Below are 21075 nucleotides of genomic sequence, written 5' to 3' on the forward strand. Positions count from 1 at the left end.
GCTGTGGCAAGAAGGTTTGCTGTGTCTGTCACAAAGCTCTGTGTCTTTATTTATTATTGGGTAAGGCTGCATTATTTCACCCGGTTACTGTCAGGAGGGGGCATTCAAAAGGTGATGGGGAGTTTATGAATTAGCTGTATTTTTCTCTGCTGTGTGCATTAATGGAAAATCACACACACTCCTGAAGGACACCAGATGGCCAATTTATCCACAGTGGTCACAATAAGCTTCGTAATTGCACATATTTCTCTTACATTGATACATTACTCTGCTTGGGTGCTATGCATTGCACGGTAGTAAATGCTCATGGTATAATCCCAGAGTGAATACAAGCATCATTATCTGACGCTGTTATTAAAACACAGTGGTTAAATCTTCTGATTATTTATTATTACCAGTTATTTATATAGCGCACACATATTCCGCAGCCCTTTTACAGAGAATATTTGCCCATTCACATCAGTACCTGCCCCAGTGGAGCTTACAATCTATATTCCCTATCACATGTACACACAGACACATTCGCGCTAGGGTTAATTTTAGTTGGTAGCTAATTAACCTACCAGTATATTTTTGGATTGTGGGTAGAATATACAAACTCCGCACAGTTAGGGCCATGGTGGGAATCGAACCCATGACCGCAGTGCTGTGAGGCAATAATGCTAACGATTATATTAACCGTACTGATTATGAACCCTCTGGGTAGTTGGGATTCAGTATTAAACAGTCCAAACCAAAACAGAGACAGATAATATGACCTTAGTTTTACAGCACAATGGGGAATTAATTTTAAGAAGTGGATGATTTACAATAGGGAATCATCCTGAAGAAGTGTGAATCAGCACAATAGGGTATCATCCTGAAGGTGTGCATCAGAACAGTAAAGAAGCATGTATCAGTACAATGTATCAGTAGTATGTACCCAGGGCCGGTTCCGGGGCTTCTGGCGCCCCGGGCGGCATTAGGGGGCGTGGCTTCATACAGGGGGCGTGGTCAGTTACGCCCCCTGTACTGTTGTAGGATGTGCGGTGCGCGATGACGTCATTGCGCACCGCACAGCAAAGGTCCTCTCCACGAAGGTAAACTAGACGCTAAGCGTCTAGTTCCCTTCATGGAGAGGACCTTTGCTGTGCGGTGCGCGATGACGTCAACGCGCACCGCACATCATTACAGTGAAGGTCCTCTCCAGGAAGGGAAACTAGATGCGTAGCGTCTAGTTTCCCTTCACAGCAGGCAGCCCACGAAGGGAAACTAGACGCATAGCGTCTAGTTTCCCTTCACAGCGGACAGGGGGATAGCGGGCCGTGGCAGCAAGGGGCACCACAGCAGCAGCGGATCTTGCCAGGGTGCGGCGCCCTCCGGATGGCGCCGGCGCCCTCCGGATGGCGCAGGCGCCCTCCGGAAGGCGGCACCCCGGGCAAAAGTCCTGCTTGCTCGTGGCAAGATCCGCTACTGTATGTACCAGCACAATGGAAAACTTGCCAAGAGAGATGTATATCTGTTCAATTCACCTGAAGAACATTGAAGAATCCACCTGAAGCAGTGAATATCATTACAATGGTTAGTCTGCCTGAAGATGTGTTTTTTAGCACAATGGGAAATCCACCTAAAGAGGAGAATATCAGCACCATGGATTTATTCATTGTGTCTGAACAGACATAAGGTTAAAGAATTTGTCCAGTCCCCATTTAATCCTTTAGGATGGTCTGCAGGCTCTGTCTGGCAGTGTGCACTCAAACATCCAAGTGTGTATTTATTCCTCTCAGATGCTGGACACAGGAGAAGAAGGCTTGTTTGGCTATTGTACCCCTTCAGGTGCAGGACAGCTTGTACCTTAAATTTCAGAGACTATAGATGTGTTATTGTAGCTGAGCATTTCTAGAAATACTTGATTTATTGTCACACGAGCAGTGTAGTGTGATATTCCTATTTTGAATGTAAGGCCAGTATACACCTTGAGATTTCATATTCCCTAAAGGAAAAATCACCCACATGTCACATCTGTCACTATCGGAATCATTAAACACACTTGATATGTAAGAGACACAAATATGATATATTTTAGCTCAACAAATGAGATTCAATAGCATACTGTAAATGCAATTAGGGATATTATACAGTACTAAAGTGCATGGGGCGTAGGCAGCTCCTCGATATTCACTTAAATATTCCATACCATCAATTCTAAATTTTCACTTTGACCATTGTAATTTTATGTACCAATGAGTATATTTTCCCATTAAATTAATTATATAAATGCATGCTTATTGTCATAAATACAGGACTAGTATTAAACTAAAGGTGTTAATTAATGGTTCAATGATAATAATGATGATGATGATGATGATGATAATAATAATAATAATAACAATAATAATAATAATTATTATTATTATTATTATTATTATTTCCTTTTATATAGTTCCAACATATTACACAGTACTGTACAATTAGCTCATGTGTTCATGCTGTCCCCGTGAAGCTTACAATCTAGTTTACTTTCAGTCCCACAGATAGGTCAATATAGTTAATTATAATATGATATTCTCAATCTGCGCTTGCAAACAGTGGCAGCCTGTGTGGTCACGAATAGAGCCTTCACCAGACCCCTAAATGTGACAATATAAAACCAAGATGTGGCCACTCGTGGCGCTACTGATAAAACTCTTAAAGCAAAGGTATAGATAAAGAAAGATCAGAGAATTTCAACCCTTGTATCTCACATACACAGTCCACTTTTCACATGGAGTGTCTTACTCTGAAACTCAAAAAGAACAACACAATAGTGCAAATAAATGATGGCAACAATAAGGACAAGATGTTTTATTGTCCAACTCACATAGCAACAGATGAATCAGCGCTTATCACCCTCATATGGTCAGCAGGAACAGATCTTCATATAACTGGAACTTGAAAAAAATGAATATAGTGCAATTCCATTTGAACAACAAACAAAAGTATTTAATACATTTACTCACATAGAAATAAAATACATATCATATATCACCATTCCTCTGGTTAATCCCCCAGTCAGTCACATCTATCCGAGCAGCATAGATATCCTTCCAAACGAACCAGATGGAAAGTCCCAGTCCCGGATACTGGAAAGGCAGAAAGAAGTCCTCCAAATGCTGCGTGGTAACGGGGTCAAATAACCAACGAGTCCCTCTTATGCTTAAACACGTTTCACCTCCCCGTGTTCTGTCACTGTGTCACCCCTGTGTTCTGTCACTGTGTCACACCCTCCGTGTTCTGTCACTGTGTCACCTCCCCGTGTTCTGTCACTGTCACCCCCCGTGTTCTGTCACTGTGTCACCTCCCCGTGTTCTGTCACTGTGTCACCCCCCGTGTTCTGTCACTGTGTCACCCCCTGTGTTCTGTCACTGTGTCACCTCCCCGTGTTCTGTCACTGTCACCCCCACCGTGTTCTGTCACCCCCTCCCCGTGTTCTTTCACTGTGTCACACCCCCCGTGTTCTGTCACTGTCACCCCCACCGTGTTCTGTCACCCCCCCTCCCCGTGTTCTGTCACTGTGTCACCTCCCCGTGTTCTGTCACTGTGTCACCTCCCCGTGTTCTGTCACTGTGTCACTTCCCGTGTTCTGTCACTGTGTCACCCCCTGTGTTCTGTCACTGTGTCATCCCCCATGTTCTGTCACTGTGTCACACCCCCCGTGTTCTGTCACTGTGTCACACCCCCCGTGTTCTGTCACTGTGTCACCTCCCCGTGTTCTGTCGCTGTCACCCCCACCATGTTCTGTCACCATGTCACCCCCCCCGTGTTCTGTCACTGTCACCCCCACCGTGTTCTGTCACCCCCCTCCTTGTGTTCTTTCACTGTGTCACATCCCCCGTGTTCTGTCACTGTCACCCCCACCGTGTTCTGTCACCCCCCCTCCCTGTGTTCTGTGACTGTGTTACCTCCCCGTATTCTGTTACTGTGTCACCACCCGTGTTCTGTCACTGTGTCACACCCCCCATGTTCTGTCACTGTGTCACACCCCCCGTGTTCTGTCAGTGTGTCACACCCCCCGAGTTCAGTCACTGTGTCACCTCCCCGTGTTCTGTCGCTGTCAACCCCACCATGTTCTGTCACCATGTCACACCCCCCGTGTTCTGTCACTGTCACCCCCACCGTGTTCTGTCACTGTGTCACCCCCACCGTGTTCTGTCACTGTGTCACCCCCACTGTGTTCTGTCACTGTGTCACCCCCACCGTGTTCTGTCACTGTGTCACACCTTTCCCCAGGGGCCATAAGACACTGGATAATTTGCTTGCTGCACAATAATTATCCTAAATAAAATGTTAATGTGTAAAAAGGCTCTCTACCTGCCGTAATGTGTGTAAAAGGGGCTCTACCTGGTGTAATGTGTGTAAGTGGTGCTACTGTGTGGCGCAATTTGAATAATGGAGACTATTGTGCAGCCTAATATGAATCTGTATTATTTTTTTCCCACACCCCTTCCACATGAAGCCACGTCCCTATATTTTTGGCAAGTGTGGCGAGCTGCTATTTTGTATGTGGCCCTTGGATACTGACAGGAAATGTCAAGTGGCCCCTCAGCTGAAATAATTGCCCACCCCTGTTCTAAACAATACCAAATAAAATGATACCTCTATCATGTCAGCTTAACCTCTCGACAACTGATGCTTTTCTCACCTATTTTGTCTTTATTTTTATATTTTGTCTATTTTGCCACTTTTCAGATTGGTCACATTGCAACACAAGAAGTATCGATAGTGTGTTAATGCAAAATCCACAATTATTATACATAAGGGGAGATGTACTAAGCAGTGATAAGGGTGGAGAAGTGAGCCAGTGGAGAAGTTGCCCATGGCAACCAATCAGCTGCTGTATATACTTTACTAGTATGCAAATTATAAACGTTACCTCAATGCTGATTGGTTGCCATGGGCAACTTCTCCACTGGCTCACTTCTCAACTGTTTTCACTGCTTAGTACATTTTCCCCTTAAGTATTTTTTAAGGAGTTTTCAGAATATACCATTCATTTAATTATTTCTTCTGAAATGGCAAATAAAAACTGCCAAAAAGGGTCTAGCAGGTAGTATTCTTCCTCCCCTGCCTCTGTCATCGTGGCTAGTGCAATTAGACCACTATGTGCCACCTTCTATTCCACTATCCACCATTAGTAATTACCTACTTATGCCTGGTAAACATTATTACCTACAGCACTCAAGTGATGAGGACGAGTGCTAAGGATAAGTAACACCTATTCTTAGCACTGAAGTGGATGAAGCATTGACCAAACATGGAATTGCAGACAAATGATATTATAGAAAATGGACAGTGTACTGTTGTGCAAGAATATACAGTATCTTGTGGTAAATGAAGGGTTGATATAAAGGGAAAGATTGGTGTTAAAAATAATGAGCACTGTATGTTTTAAAATACAATGCCAATATTAATGCCTCATTTCTTAGTTTCTCTGTCTAAATATGTACACAACTGCTTTAGTAAAATGTTTAGCATTTTGTATTATTATTTGGAGTAACCAGAATTTTATGAACCTTTGCTTAATCCTTCTATTAGAGCTGTAATTAAACTTAAAGATTTGATGAGGCTGTTTTTTCACCTACATCTTAGTGTAGGAAACTGACATAAGACCATGGCATGCAAAATCTCTGCAGTGCTTCTAGTACACAATAGAGGAACACATCAATCAAACTCGTACCGCTCATCTCTCTACTCAAGCAGATTTTAGACACCTAGCTTAACATGCCATGGCAGCATTTCTGAAAGCACTGCTAAAATTAACTCTTAGAAGATGCTGCAAGACCTACATCTCATCCCTGTATGTACTGGTGATGACGGCCATGAAATATTTTTATTTTAATGTAATTACAGAAGAAGTAATATTTTCTTTACACACCAAGCAATATGACCACTATTCGATTACATATATAACATCACTTACACATATATACTTTGTGCCTGTGTGTACTTATATATGCATTATTTTTTATTTTTATGCTTTGTTGCTAGCTTACACAATTTGGCTAATAAAATGTATCAGGCACAGTCTGTTCCTGCTTCACAGAGCGCAGTAGGAGGTAATTTGACTTACTAAAGGTCAGAGAGCTGAAACTGGAAGGTGAATGAGGCTTCCCTGTCAGTGCTAGAATGTTAACCATCTGTGCCATTAGATGAAATGTACAGGAATTAATACACTTAGCTATGTATGTTACACTGTATTTATAAACAGTTGTAATTCTAGAAATAGATAGATAGATAGATAGATAGATAGATAGATAGATAGATAGATAGATAGATAGATAGCTAAATAGCTGGTACTTTATTTCTGTTCAGTTTATGGGGTCTATTCATGAAGCAGTGAAAAGAGTGAAGAAGTGAGCCTGTAGAGAAGTTGCCCATGGCAACCAATCAGCTGCTCCGTACAACTGTATAATATGCAAATTATAAATGTTACTTCAATGCTGATTGGTTGCATTGGGCAACTTCTCCACTGGCTCACTTCTCCACACTTTTCATTGCTTCATGAACAGACCACTATCTCTCTCCACGGCTTAGTACAGTACATCTGCCCCTAATATAGATTAGATCTGTTGACTATTTATTATTAATGGAAGGGGTCTATTCATGAAGCAGTCAAAAGAGTGGAGAAGTGATCCAGTGGAGATGTTGCCCATGGCAACCAATCAGCTTCTCTGTCCAATTGTATAGTATGCAAATTTAGATGTTACTTCAATGCTGATTGGTTGCCATGGGCAACTTCTCTACTGGCTCACTTCTCCACACTTTTCACTGCTTCATGAATAGACCCCTAAGTTATATTATTCATTCACTAGATTTGTGCATTTATTCACTGGTAATTTCTGCACCTTTCCTCTGTTTTGGTGGTAATATTCTATTACATCCATCTTTAAACCGAAAATGTAATTGAAAATTATACACAGTAATAACGACAGTACAGTACATGTACAAAAGCTGATTATATGTTATATTTTCTACATACTGTACACTACCCCCTTGAATACGAGAATCCCCTTAGCCATTTATTCACTGGACTATTCACCCTATATGATATTTTGGACTTTGTGGCATTGGGGTACCTTGAGCTATCCAAATAGCATTGTGGCTGTGATATACCTAACGCCTTTATATTACACAGCCAATTAAGTGTATGAAAAGAGATCCGTTTTACAAATGAAGAAAATGTGAACATGATAAACAGACTACCATAATATATTAATTTGAAATCAAATGCAATAACATATAAAAGTGACCTCTGACAATATTACTGGAGAGAAGCCACGGTATCAACCGTATATATACCGCTTATATTTCATATAGGGGGGTATCCTATTAGGTGCAATCCTTTTTCGGCTGATAAAAATAGCCTGATTTTTGACTGATGGTCATTATCGCGCTATCCAATTATAGGCTGGTTTTATCAGCCAAAAGGGACCCATGATTGTACGATAATACATGGGATCTGGGATAAGCTCCTGACCTCATGTGTTATTGCGTCTCCGGTAGCTGCTTATCGAAGATTATGCTTTAAATGCCTGAGGCACCCAAACCATAATCCCTGATAAATGCCGGTTTAATTGGATAGCCCCCAGCGCAGTGAAAAATAGGGAATGCAAATATCAACACATACAGATGGAGTCATGCTCATCTATCCCTTTAAAAGGATTAATTGAGCCAGGGCAGTCGGATTTAATCTCCTGCTGTAATGATTTAGGTGGTCATTCTGAGTTTGCTGCTGCTGCGATCAACTAGTCCACGCCTATGGGGGAGTGTATTTTATCTTAGCAGGGCTGCGATCGCTTGTGCAGCCCTGCTAAGCTAAAAAATTTTCAAACAGAAGTTGACTAGCCCTGGATGTACTACTTACCCTGTGCGATGATCTCTGCGATGCTGGAGCCGGCTTCGATGTCAGACATCCGCCCTCCGTTCTCCTGGACACACCTGCGTTTTCTTGTCCACTCCCCGAAAACGTCCGCCAACGCACCGGATCCGCCCTGGAACGCCTTCTTTCTGTCAATCTTCTTGCGGTCGGCTCTGCGACCGCTTTCTTCATATAGCGCGACGTAACCCGGTGACCCCTGCCGCCAGGGTAACAACACGCGTGCGCAGTGCGGCCACTGAACATGCGCATTCCAGACCCGTTTGCACCGCAGTGACAAACCGCTGCGTGCGAACGGGTCGGAATGACCCCCTTAATCCCCTGCTGTATTGTTCTCTCTGTATTGTATTGCAGTTGAGAACAATAGATGAAAGGCTTATGCTAATAAACCATGGTGCACATAGGCGCAGCAGAGAAGGCTAGATGAGCGAGGCTCCATCTGTATATAAAGTGTGTATAGAAAACGCACATTAAATATAACGGAGTGATTAACTCGATCAAACATATAAAATGAAGAAATACCTGAGTGTTTAAAATTATACCTCCCTGTATACTGTTAGGAATATGTCATCCATCATATTAGCATCATATGAAAATTATTAGAAGTATGGAGGTTATTCAGGTTGGATCGCATAAGTGATCCAACACACAGTTTCCCTATTATCGGGAACCTGCACATGCGCAGGATCCGTTCTGCACATGTTCAACAAAAGAAACAAGTTAATACTTATGATTTATGACTGACTGTGTGGCCAGCTGGTCACCATCCTACTGTCATAATGATGGGCCTGTTTATTTGTGGAGGCCTGGAGATGTGAACAGGTGTGGATTGGGATAGAAAACCAGCCCGGGAAATTTATGGAAGCAGCCCTAATGGGTGTGCGGTTTGATGAGGGAGTGGGGTCTGTTGAGGTGAGCAGGATCCCTCCTCATAGGGCTTGATTGTACGCAATTACGGCCTTACTTGCGTCTTTTGCTGCAGTTATGTCTGAAACAGGAGGCGGATTGGGAACTAAAAGTGGCCGTGTAACATTTTGTAGAAGTGGCTCAACAAGAAGTATAACAAACAGTGTAGCCATGGCAGCATCACTGGATGGCAGAGTCGCTGTACTGCAGGAATGGAATAACAGAATGAATGGGGACAATGCAGTGTACATGAGTGCAGTGGGCTGTCTATCATGTGGGGTATAGGGCCCCATAACAACACACAAAATAGGCCCCACAGACACGTCAGTCTACCAGGAATCTTCCTGGTGAGCACTATGGCCAATCCGCCCCTGGCTGTGAGCAAATTCAGCAAGTACTGTATTATGTTTTAATTATAAGGTATTTAGTTAACAGGTTTCTGTCGCACTGTACAAGAGAAGAGGATCATCCAGCAAACCCGAAACAGTAATTTTGTGTATTTCATTTATAATATCACTTGAAAACCTGTAAAAAAAGAACATAAACTGGACTAGTAACAAGTATAGCGCAGGCAAATTATACTATTATAATCATTACTTAAAAATGAACAAAAACAAATACAGATATCAATATTATGCAGCCACACATCGTGTCATAGAGCTTCTCTATGGACTTTTATATGTTGTTTCTGTTAATATTTTCTAGATTTTACAAAAGTGCTATAGTAGGGTATTTACATTGTGCCTTCTTTATTTTCCTCCCTACATCTGGATTTATAAGAGTTTTAAAACTCACAATTTATAGAGGCAACAATATGCACTTTTATTTTGCTTTTTATCCCGCTGCTATGAAAGTAAGCATGATTTATTTTGCCATTATGATCTTTCCCTGATTATACATAAAACAGAAAACATCAGTCTAATCTCAGGGATGGTTTTCGTTTTCTTATGGAATGCGGCAGATGGAATGACAGATGTCACATCAATATAATTTGGCTCCCACTCTCATTTCCATTGTCAAGCGCAGCATGAGCCTATATTTTGCTTAAGACTCTCACAGGTATACAAAATATACTCTAGGTTTATATATATATATATATATATATATATATATATCAGCTGCAGATATACTGTATGATTCTGTTACTGTATATGGTGCACTGTTCTCTTTCAAACTTGTTTTGAGAATAAATAATGTTTACTATTAGTCATTCTAAAATTAATGTGAAAATAACTAGTTTACGTAATTACCTCTCATCTATTATTCCATTATGCTCTTTCCATTTGTGGTCTATTTTATGTCTGTGTTTGTAATGTCTGTTGTTGCATTGTGCATTGTCTGTTGCCTTTCCTGTTATAATGCTGCTGTAAAGCTTTTAGAGCAACATTTGGGTATTTGATGGCTGGTGATGCCCAGCTGGCTGCCCAGTTGGCTTCATAACTGATGTTTTCATTCTGTGCTATCAGTGTTTTGGTTTGGCTTTTAGTGGAAGGAACGAGTAAATTATTCTCATCTTCGATGAAAGTTTTATATTGATTGATTTATTACTTAGTTATTTATATATCACTCACATATTCGGCAGCGCTTTACAGAGAATATTTGGCCATTCACATCAGTTAATTTTGAAACAATTGTGTTGTCTTTCCTTTTTTATCTTTTTTTTTTGCTGAAGCCAGCATGAAACTTTAAAGTGTGTCAAACAGAAATGCTTTTAGATTCAAAGTCATATAAATGTATACAGTAGATGAGGAATCATGCACCCCTGCTGTAGGCTTTAAATAAATTAGATGTCTCCAAGGAGAATATATATATATATATATATATATATATATATATAAATATATAGGGACAATACCATGATTTTTCATTTGAGCCACAATACTCCTGTAAAACTTTTATTATCCGTCTTCCTCTTCTTCTTCTTCTTCTTCTTCTTCTTCTTCTTCTTCTTCTTCTTCTTCTTCTTTTTTTTCGTATTCTCTTTCTTCTTCTTCTTCTCTTTCTTCTTTGACCTCTTCTTCTTCTTCTTCTTCTTCTTCTCCTTTATTTATAAAGCACCACAAATTTCCACAGCATAGCATAGAGCAATGAAACAATACAAGGTAAACAGAGTAACAGAATGATAAATATATATCATTCGAAATGTGAGTGTAGTACTAACGTATACAAATTGGCTGAGATAGTGGTCCCTGGTCAGGAGGTGGAAATAAACATTGAAAGGGAGAGCTCTGTTTGTGAGAGAGTTTACATTCTGATTGGGAAAGATAAGTAGTATGAGTATTGGGAGATACAGATGACTAGGGATGTGAAAGGGAAGACTGGATTAGGCAGAGATCCAGTGGGCCATGCTGAATAAGTGGGCTATGAGGGAGCATTTGAAGCACCAAATGTTGTGAGAGCAGAAAATGAGGTTGGAAATAAAACAGAAATAAATGAGCTTCTATGAGGTGATCTTGTACAGTAGATTTGTATGTTCTTGTTGCTAAATACTGTAAATCAAAATACGCTTTCCTATTATCCACCTTTATGTTCCTGGGTACTATAGACGTCATATAAGATAATATGGTCACAGTTTTGCCCTTAGTAGTAAACAGAAATATTGTCAGACACCAAAACTTTTGTCCCTTTGACGTCTAGGGCAGTAAAATAAATAAAGAAATATTATACAGTGTATTTAATTCAAAATGCCTAGTTGTCAAATGATGCCCTCATGTGATATGTAATGTATTTATAAAGCAAATAACCAGACGTACAGTAAATTAACTCATTTATCAGAGATGCATAAGTATTGGATTTTAAAAATATTTATAAGACGTATGCGACATATGTATCAAAGCTTGCAGAGAGAAAAAGTAGCGAGATATAAAGTGCCAACCAATTAGCTCTTAACTGCCATGTTATAGGCTGTGTTTGAAAAATAACAGTTGACTGGTTGGTACCTTATCTTTCTCCACTTTATCTCAATTCAAGCTTTGATACTTATGCCTCTATATGTGGAAGGAATTACTGTTGTCTAATCAGTAGCTCCGGGTGTTGTTATCCTTTTCCTGAATGGCATGCACATTCACACTGGTGTTAAAAATGAGAGAATCCAGTGATTTAGGAGGAATATACAGTATACACTGTAGGATTATGGTTATCAAATGCAGCCATCCAGTGTTTCAGTGGAGTCACCAGTTGTTGTTGTTGCTTTTTATTGAATAAACCATAAAATCAAAATGTAAAAAACATTTATTATAAACCAGCTCAGTTATGTGGTTGTGAGCAAAGATGCAGCCCAGCTGCAAATGTTTCTGTATCAAAATATTTGACATTGATTATTTGTATTAAGCAACAATGAAAACATCAGTCCGCATTAATGTAAAGAGAAGAGAATCAATTCACTGGACCTCTCATTTGGTACTGTCGACTATCTCAAGGTTTCCTGCATGTGAAGTCTAGAGGGAAGCTTTACCAAATCTTTTAAAAAGGACAGTTATAGGCAGGGGCGCATCAAGGGGGTCATTCCAAGTTGATCGCTCGCTAGCTAGTTTTAGCAGCCGTGCAAATACTATGCCGTTGCCCACTGGGGAGTGTATTTTAGCTTAGCAGAAGTGCAAACGGTTGTATCACAGAGCGCCTGCAAAAATATGTTTGTGTAGTTTCAGAGTAGCTCAAAACCTACTCAGCGCTTGCGATCACTTCAGACTATTCACTTCTGGATTTGACGTCACAAACCCGCCCAGCATTCGGCAGCCACGCCTGCATTTTTCCTGGCACGCCTGCATTTTTCCTGGCATGCCTGCGTTTTTCCGCACACTCCCTGAAAACAGTCAGTTGCCACCCAGAAACGCCCCCTTCATGTCAATCACTCTGCGGCAAGCAATGCGACTGGAATGCTTCGCTAGACCCTGTGCAAAACTACATAGTTCGTTGTGACCGTACGTCGCGCGTGCGCATTGCACCGCATACGCATGCGCAGAACTGCCGTTTTTTAGCCTGCGCTGCGAACAAATGCAGATAGTGATCAACTCGGAATAACCCCCCAAGAGAGGAGGGTGCAGTCTCTGTCCAGGCCTCCTCATCTCTAGCTGTTAGAGCAATAGACCTTGGGCACTAGGGTCACTAGGGGACCCTAGTGCTGTCCCAGAGTCTAGTGTAGTGCGCATGCACAAAACACTGGGAAAATGGCCACAAGCCATTTTCCCAGTGGTTTCTGCAGCTCTTCTGCTGCCAACGTGGGACTCTAGAGGGTAAGTATTGAAAAAATGAGTGCACGGTGTGCGGTGTGGGACCCCCTGCACCCATTATAGATACGCCCCCCTGAACCCATTATAGATACGTCAGTAATTGTAGGTCTTTCCCATAGCAACCAATCAGGTTCTACAGTAGCTGTCTTTTATCTAGTATAGTCCGTAAAATATTACAGTAGCTAAAATCTTATTGGTTGTTGTGAGCCTTACTGTACCTACATTTGTTCTCTTTCGAAGGTTTAATGAATATCCATTAAGTCATCTAATGTATTTCTGAAATAGCTGATCTCCATTTCCTTCAGTACTAAAATGCTTGCGTAATAGCATTTGTAAGTTATGGTAATAAAAGGGAAGTATAGAATGATAATGTATTTAAGTCAAGAGATCTGTGAATTATACATAATAGAAATTCTGCATATATCAAAGAAACAAAGAAGAATGATGACCGTTAACTTCTTAAATGTTTTCCAGAGGCAACAGTTCTAAGTTATGACGGAAGTATGTTTATGAAGATACAGCTCCCGGTGGTGATGCACACAGAGGCAGAAGATGTTTCCTTGCGTTTCCGGTCTCAGCGTGCATATGGCATTTTAATGGCGACCACTTCCAGAGATTCAGCAGATACCCTTCGTTTAGAATTGGATGCTGGACGTGTAAAACTTACGGTTAATTTAGGTAACACTTTGAAAAGATCAAATTAACCTGTCTTTATATGTTACACAAGTCTATATCTTTATTCTTGCTTGCTATTCCCCAGTTTATTTTTCCCCTTTTATTTCCAGTGTTTATATTTAATATGTTTTAAGATTTTTGTTTTTGTTTTATTTTTGCTTGCACAAAAAATAATTATTTTTTTACTCTTCACAGTTAAAAAAGAGAAGACAAAAATGTGTTTATTATATTACTGTCAATTTTATTAGACCAGATAAAATATTATTAGGAATATATGAATGTGTTAAAGGAATAAGGGCGAGATACATATTTGACTGTTTTAAACTTTCTGAGCTTCTCTTTTTAAACATCCCTTGTACACTAAAGATTTTTTTTTCCTGTGATTGCAATGTTTTAAAGTTTCCTATATCAAAAGTGAACATAACCCTTCAATGACCAAGGTTTGCGGCCCTCAGCATACAGTCTGGAGATCATAATCCACACAATCTCTTATACAGAAGAATGCTCTGGTGGCTCAGTGATATACCTGTGGTTTTAAATAAAATTATTTTGCAGATTTAAAATTAAGCACAAATACACTGGTAAAAGCAGCTACAATAAATGTTATAATTGTTTTTTATAGGTTTTTGTAAAATCATCATTTACTCTATGTAGAGCATTTTCCTTTATTATTTTTATTATATTTTTCTGCTTAACCTGTATGATTTAAGAACTAAAGTAACCAAGAGAGAACATACAGACCAATGTTATTGAACTAAACCACTTTATATGATAAATTGAAATAATACAGGCAACATACTGTAGGTTCTAGGAAGCAGTCAATAATATTTTTAGACACTCCTCTGTCTCCCTCTAGTGGCTGACATACAGTTTGCTGCATCTATTGAAAAGCACCTAAGGTTCCATCAATGCAATAAATTCTGTAGCAAGATGTGTGCATATATTGATCCCAGACTGTTTGCCACCACTTTTCTGACGCGGTTGACGACACATGACAGACTCTGCTATGTGGGAACTAAATCTTGGTTATAAAGCATATGTACTCCTCAAAGGAATAAAAGTGAGCTATTTTAGGAACACAAAATTCACTCTGCTGTGCATTTTTATATAGTATACTGATAATCTTTTGAACAAACAATAAATCTAAATAAAAAATATTATTATTATTATTATTGTTATTATTATTATTATTAGTAGTAGTAGTAGTAGTAGTAGTTGTAGTAGTAGTGTTACTGTTATTGTCAGAGTAGTTTGTGGTCAGTGGGTTCAGTTAGCAGTTAATATACATATTTCACACATTTGTCACCTGTCTTCTCCATAAAATTTCATTGAAAACTAAAAAAATTGGGTGTTTACACAATGTTTCTGTTGATATGTGTATATATGTATATATATATATATATATATATTACAGTAAGTACTATTTTTAGTAATCTAGTCTATATTAATCCCTTCTGCATAATATGATCTTGGTCATTACCCGTCCATCAGATATTTTAAACCTTTGAGGTAGAACATAGTTACCAGAGATGGCAAATCTTTTCATGGCAAGCTCTGTACCCCATTGTGACGGAATATAGCTCAGTTAATTGCTTACTCATTCAGTGTTCTTGCACATATGGGGAAATGGTAGCTTCCTGTCTAGATTCTACATCTTTGATTGCTACAAAGTGTACTTAGATTTGTTTCCACAGAGCTCTGTTTGAAATGGCCATTTTAATTTACTATTCACTTGAAATAAGACAATTTTGTGTCTGTAAGTAAGAGTGGCGCAGTGATACTTTTAAACAGCGTGGCCACATTTGCATGTGTCTGTCCCCGGAAGGGTGGACTGTAATTTTATTGGATGTCTGCAGCTAATACCTTGAAGGATAAATTTTCATTTCTCATCTATTCTTTCCTATCTAGACTGTATCAGGATTAACTGTAATTCCAGTAAGTGCCTATTCAACATTTTAAAAATGCTCTTTTATTATTCCAGTTTTAAATGAACATATATGAATTAAAATTATTACTTTCATTAAATATTTTGTACTACTGGATTATACTGATGATGATGATTATGATGATGATGATGATTATTATTATTATTATTATTATTATTATTATTATTATTATTTTGGGTGTTAAAAGATTTAATGTGCACCTTCTTAACTACATTAAAATAAAAACAAATGTACATCACTGTTATTTTAATTTAATGTAATTATAATTAATAAACTTCTACAATTCTATGTTCTTAAAACTTAAACGACCATGCTTTTTTACACCCAATATCAGTATGAAACAAATAAAATATATTTTATTTATATACTGTACAAATAATATATATTTTATTTGAATATACATTAATGTATAAACTATGATGTCAAATGTTGCATTTGTATTTGTTATAGTCAGATGGGATGTGGACTGTGATTTTATTTTTAAATTTTTAAAAAATTAAAATTTAATGATATTATATCCAGCTAATGTTTAAAATAAAATGTAAGCCAAACATGGTAATTAAAAGCTATGCAAAGAAAAAAGAATATAACTAGATAGCTAAATATATCTATTTTTCTAAACAAGATTGAAAAAAACCACAAGTACATTAGTGTTAAGAATACTTTTTCTGATATCATTAAGAAGTAAGCATTCAGATTTTTTTCTAATTAACACATTTATGACATATGTATCTAATAGCAATGCAACTTTTTTTGCAAAGAAAACCTGGATTTACCATTTTTTCTGCATTTTATTTTTTACTAGTTTATAAAAACATTGGTAGGTATTGATGTCTTTTGGGTATTGATGTAGCAACAATAATTGACTTCTTTCTAAGAAAAATTAGTTTTGTGTTTGCCACAAAAAAACAGAATAGTGAGGCATTTGGAAAATGATGTTACTGTCTTCTAGAGCAACAGTCTACACTCTAGTCCTAAAGTGCTCCCAATAGGTCATGTTTTATGGAATACTCTTTGTCAGTGCAAGTAGGATCAAAACAGATCTAGTTGATCCAATTAGTTCATGTGTACCTGAGCTATTAGAGATGTAAGAAGTAAAGTTGACAAGCTAATACAGTAGGGAAGTTTCATTTTTTTAATACAAGAAAAGAATACCTAAATTTGTTTCAGACATACATTACAGCTTGTACTTGGATTTTTTTTATTTTCAACTTTCATTTTTGTAGTTACTATAGATTCATGGACAGACAAATACAGGTTACCAGTGGATTGAAAAAGCTGTTTTATTTTATTTTAGATTTCATATTGAATTGTTCAGTTAACTGCCTCCTGGACTTTTTAGATTTTCTTTGCACTTGTGTAACTGATATTTTTTTTAAATTACATTTGTATCATGACTGGCTTTTTGTGTCAAAGTAATTTTCTTTGAGGTTGTTGTCTGCTCTTATTTTTCTTGAAGCAGTGTTTATACATGATTTTAGCTCTTCCATTTCCTAACGGAATTAATTGGTCTAGAAAACTTTATTATGTGGATTAATGTGACTTGCCACCATGGTAAGTAAAGAGTGATTTTAGGAAGTCATGTGACCAATCACCAGGTAAAACTTTTTCCTTCTCTATACATATATGTATTCCTGTGCATTAGTATTCCAAATATTACATGATTAAAATTAAATAATTCATATTGCATACATTTCATTTCAACAGTGCATTTTAACAGTGTAGTCATAAGGCAGGAACCATGGAGTTGTGCAAAAATATGTTAACATATACATAATACCATTATCTGCTTATACACAAACAAATTGGGTCACTCAATGCTCAGATCAGGATCTGTGTACAATTTAGTTATCACATTTTATTAATCTAGTTATTTGTTTCTCAAACTGGGGAACATGGTCCAATTAATGTAGTTGGCCTAAGTAGTAGATTGTCATTATCAGTGATTCAGGTGCTTAGGCACATTTATGCTTGGCTGTTAATTGGTATTGGTAGTTATTTTAGACCAAACTTGCAGCAACTTGTGCCCATTTTAATCTAATGTTAGCAAATTGGCTGTGTAGAATATTTTAGTTTGTCAGTTTTAGAATCTACATAGTGTAACAGTATTTTGTAACACAAAACAACAGCAAGTATAACAACTGGGGGAAAATTGTTGCAAAATATATTTGTTTCCATATTCAAAAACGTTAAAAAAATTATTAAACTGAACTAACAAGATTACATTATTTTAGATTGTAGCATTTATCATTGCAAATAAATCAAGCAAAAATTAGATTATGAGGGGCTAGAAAATCCCTCTGTGACTGGAATATAAATTTTATGTGATCCCATTAATCTAAAAAGCAAGAACTGGTGTCCGGTATACAGTAGTTTTGCTACACCCTATTGCAACTAGGTAGCATCACAGTAATAAATCATATTGTAGCCCTTAAAATCATTAATTATGATGCATTGGAGGAGGAATTGTCTTTGAAACCTTAAGCATTAAGAATAATTATTTATACAATTTAAGAGTTTTCCTTAGTGAAATTATTTTTCAATTACTATAGTCTTTCTTCTTGATATATGTTTAATTGTATAACTGTCATTTAGTTGTATATTTTAGTTCTTCTATTTCTGTCTAAAATTTGAAATTAATTTTTAATGTTAAAATGTCAATAGAACATTGCCTCCAGCTCATAATTGCTTCATTATTATCTCCTCATAACTGTGCCCATTGTACATTACAGGTAAAAAGAGCTTTTTAATTGTAGCTTATCTTTGAGCTACAAGATGATCAAGGGGAGCTCATGAAAATTGATTCCAATTACTTCAGATTAAGACATAATTGTTAATAATTTAATGTACTTTCTTTTTTGTAAATAAATGACTGCAATTTTTGTCAATATTCAAATACTTATTTTATCCATAGCCACAAATTTTTCTTTATTGAAATATTAATTATATTATAATTCATTATTAAACATATAACAATGTATATTATGTTTGTGTATAATGAAAATAAAAAAATCAATTAACGTTATTTTGTTGAACACGGTTAGAGACAAAATGACCTTTAAATTTCTGTTTATTACTTACAATTTTCAACAAATTACAATTAATTATTAAAATAATCAGCTCATCTTCATAATCAGTACAGCACATTCTTTATATTTATTGGTACAAGGAAATATTCAGTGCTCAAATACATTAGGGAATACTGAGTGCAACCAATGAACTTAATTCTACTACCAGAATGAAAATGAACACAAAATGGCTGACTGTTAACAGATTTTATTGTACACATTTTAACCTTTTGTAACTAGAATAGCAACATTGTGAAAAATCTAACTGCACTGTAGCAATATTACATACTGTATACAGATTTCTATTTATTTCCATTTCTAACATATCATTAACTGTAATGATATATATATATAAGGTAAAATGAGGAATCATATAAAGAGTGAACATAAGGGTTAGGAGTACCAATCAGGAATTCGTAATGAAATAACATTTGTCTCAATGTCAGATAAGTGACATTAAATACTGTTTAGATGCAGTGATTCTGTAGGTTGCACTATTCAGTCTTCAGTAGAGTACATGTAAATAAAATATCTGCCTAGAAGCAAATGTAGCTGGCTCCTGATAAATCCCAATCCAAGGTAGAAATTTAATTTTGGGCATAAATGACAGTATACCTATCTTGGATGAGCATTTATTGGCTCCATTTGGGTAACCAGTGGCTCTTATGGTCATAAACAGCAATTTGCTGTACTCTACAGATTGGCTTCTTTCAGACAGGCTAAGTAGATGGATATGGCAGGTCTCCATGAATTTCTCATTTCCGTGAATGAGATGTTTACAGTAGGCATGCATAAATACACATGTTTGGACTGTGATGTGTAACATGGAGCCATTAGATGCCACAGGGAACCCAGTAGTTATTGCCAAAGGCACACCCAAAATGAGTATACTGCAGTATTCAACATTAATGCCTTCAATTCCAACCAAAACTACTGTACATTCAAGGTTTGGGTTAAAAAAATGATGTGGTATTTAAGCAAGACACCTGCCTATACAGTACTTTAAAACTTGGAAATGTTTATTTCATTTATTTATTAGCATACATATATGGTTACACATATAAATCTTTAAGAAAATAATCTCACAGTCCAAATTTCCTAACTTGATAAATTGACTGAAAATAATGTAAAAAAGTCCTTATTATTTTTTATTTTGCTGAGGGTACATATTGCAGCAATTATGGTGATATATATATATATATATATATAATATAGACAATCAATGGTGCGGCACTCACAGACTCTTGATAAATAAATCACAGACACCAGCAGCGTGATGAACTTCAACGTTTCAATCCTATCTGGATTTTCGTCAGGAACAAGTAACAAACAACATGTACAGCTTACCTTATATCCCCCCCAACATTTACTACAAACGATCCCCGGTGGATTAGCTGCGAACTCCGGCGCGGGACTCAACAAACAAAGCACACGGATATTCACCTCCGTGTGGCAAAGACATACATGGCCAGCATTACCTAAATAAAGCAATACAGCAATGTTGAATCAGACAATCAGGGTGCCTGGGTACAAAACATTAGAAGATGCAATCAGTCTATCAGAGAGATGAACAATAATCCTACATGCAGCAATGACTCAAGATGCACCCATGGCAACCAGTACATAACCGGCAATATTAAGCATACATATAACAGCAATATTCACTTGATGGTTAACATATATGTAAGGAAACATAGAGACTCCACCACCTGGTCGACCGATTGTGTTGGCACGTGGATCTTTACTACAACCAACCTCTATCTTTCTAGATTCGATACTTCAACCTTTGGTGCAGCAACACCAGAATTTCTTATTGGACACTACGTCACTTTTGAACAAATTGAATTCTTTTGGGTCTATTCCAGAAGGGGCATGGCTGGTGACAGCCGATGTATCTAGCTTATATACTATAATTCCTCATGAAGAGGGACTTTCTGCAGTTAGGAGTTTGCTAGTACAACATAATAAGTACCCTGAGGTTCACATTGACTGTTGATTCAAATGTTTGAAATGGTATTGAAGAAAAATTTCTTTATGTTCAATAATAAGATTTATCTTCAAATAACTGGGTGTGCCATGGGGTCTTCCGTGGCCCCCAGTTATGCGAATACGTATATGTTTGGTGTAGAAAGTGCATTGTTTTTTGATAATCCGTCTGTGGCGGAAAAAGTATTATTCTATACTAGATTTATCGACGATTTGCTGCTAATTTGGTCAGGTTCTGAAATAGAATTGAGATCTCTCTTGTCTAATCATAATGCATCTAATTCACCTGTTAACTTATCTTTTGAGATGAATCAGACCGAGATTAAATTTCTTGATGTAAAAATGATGAACACTAATGGGGAAATTGTTAC

General features: G+C 37.5%; 1 protein-coding gene across 18 annotated transcripts in view; it reads left to right on the plus strand.

The window, feature by feature from the left end:
- The window catches only part of NRXN1 (neurexin 1), a 1686961-nt gene that overhangs the window by 828895 nt on the left and 836991 nt on the right, over window positions 1-21075 (plus strand). For 10 of the 18 annotated variants that reach the window (XM_063918664.1, XM_063918680.1, XM_063918678.1 and 7 more), the window contains 2 exons: window positions 13504-13707; window positions 15613-15639. In XM_063918664.1, coding sequence (XP_063774734.1) covers window positions 13504-13707; window positions 15613-15639 — 231 coding nt within the window. The remainder of the gene's footprint in view (window positions 1-13503; window positions 13708-15612; window positions 15640-21075) is intronic. The other 8 variants (XM_063918665.1, XM_063918667.1, XM_063918674.1 and 5 more) reach the window with 1 other exon arrangement.

Source organism: Pseudophryne corroboree, chromosome 4, assembly GCF_028390025.1.
Source record: "Pseudophryne corroboree isolate aPseCor3 chromosome 4, aPseCor3.hap2, whole genome shotgun sequence".
NCBI lineage: Eukaryota > Metazoa > Chordata > Amphibia > Anura > Myobatrachidae > Pseudophryne > Pseudophryne corroboree.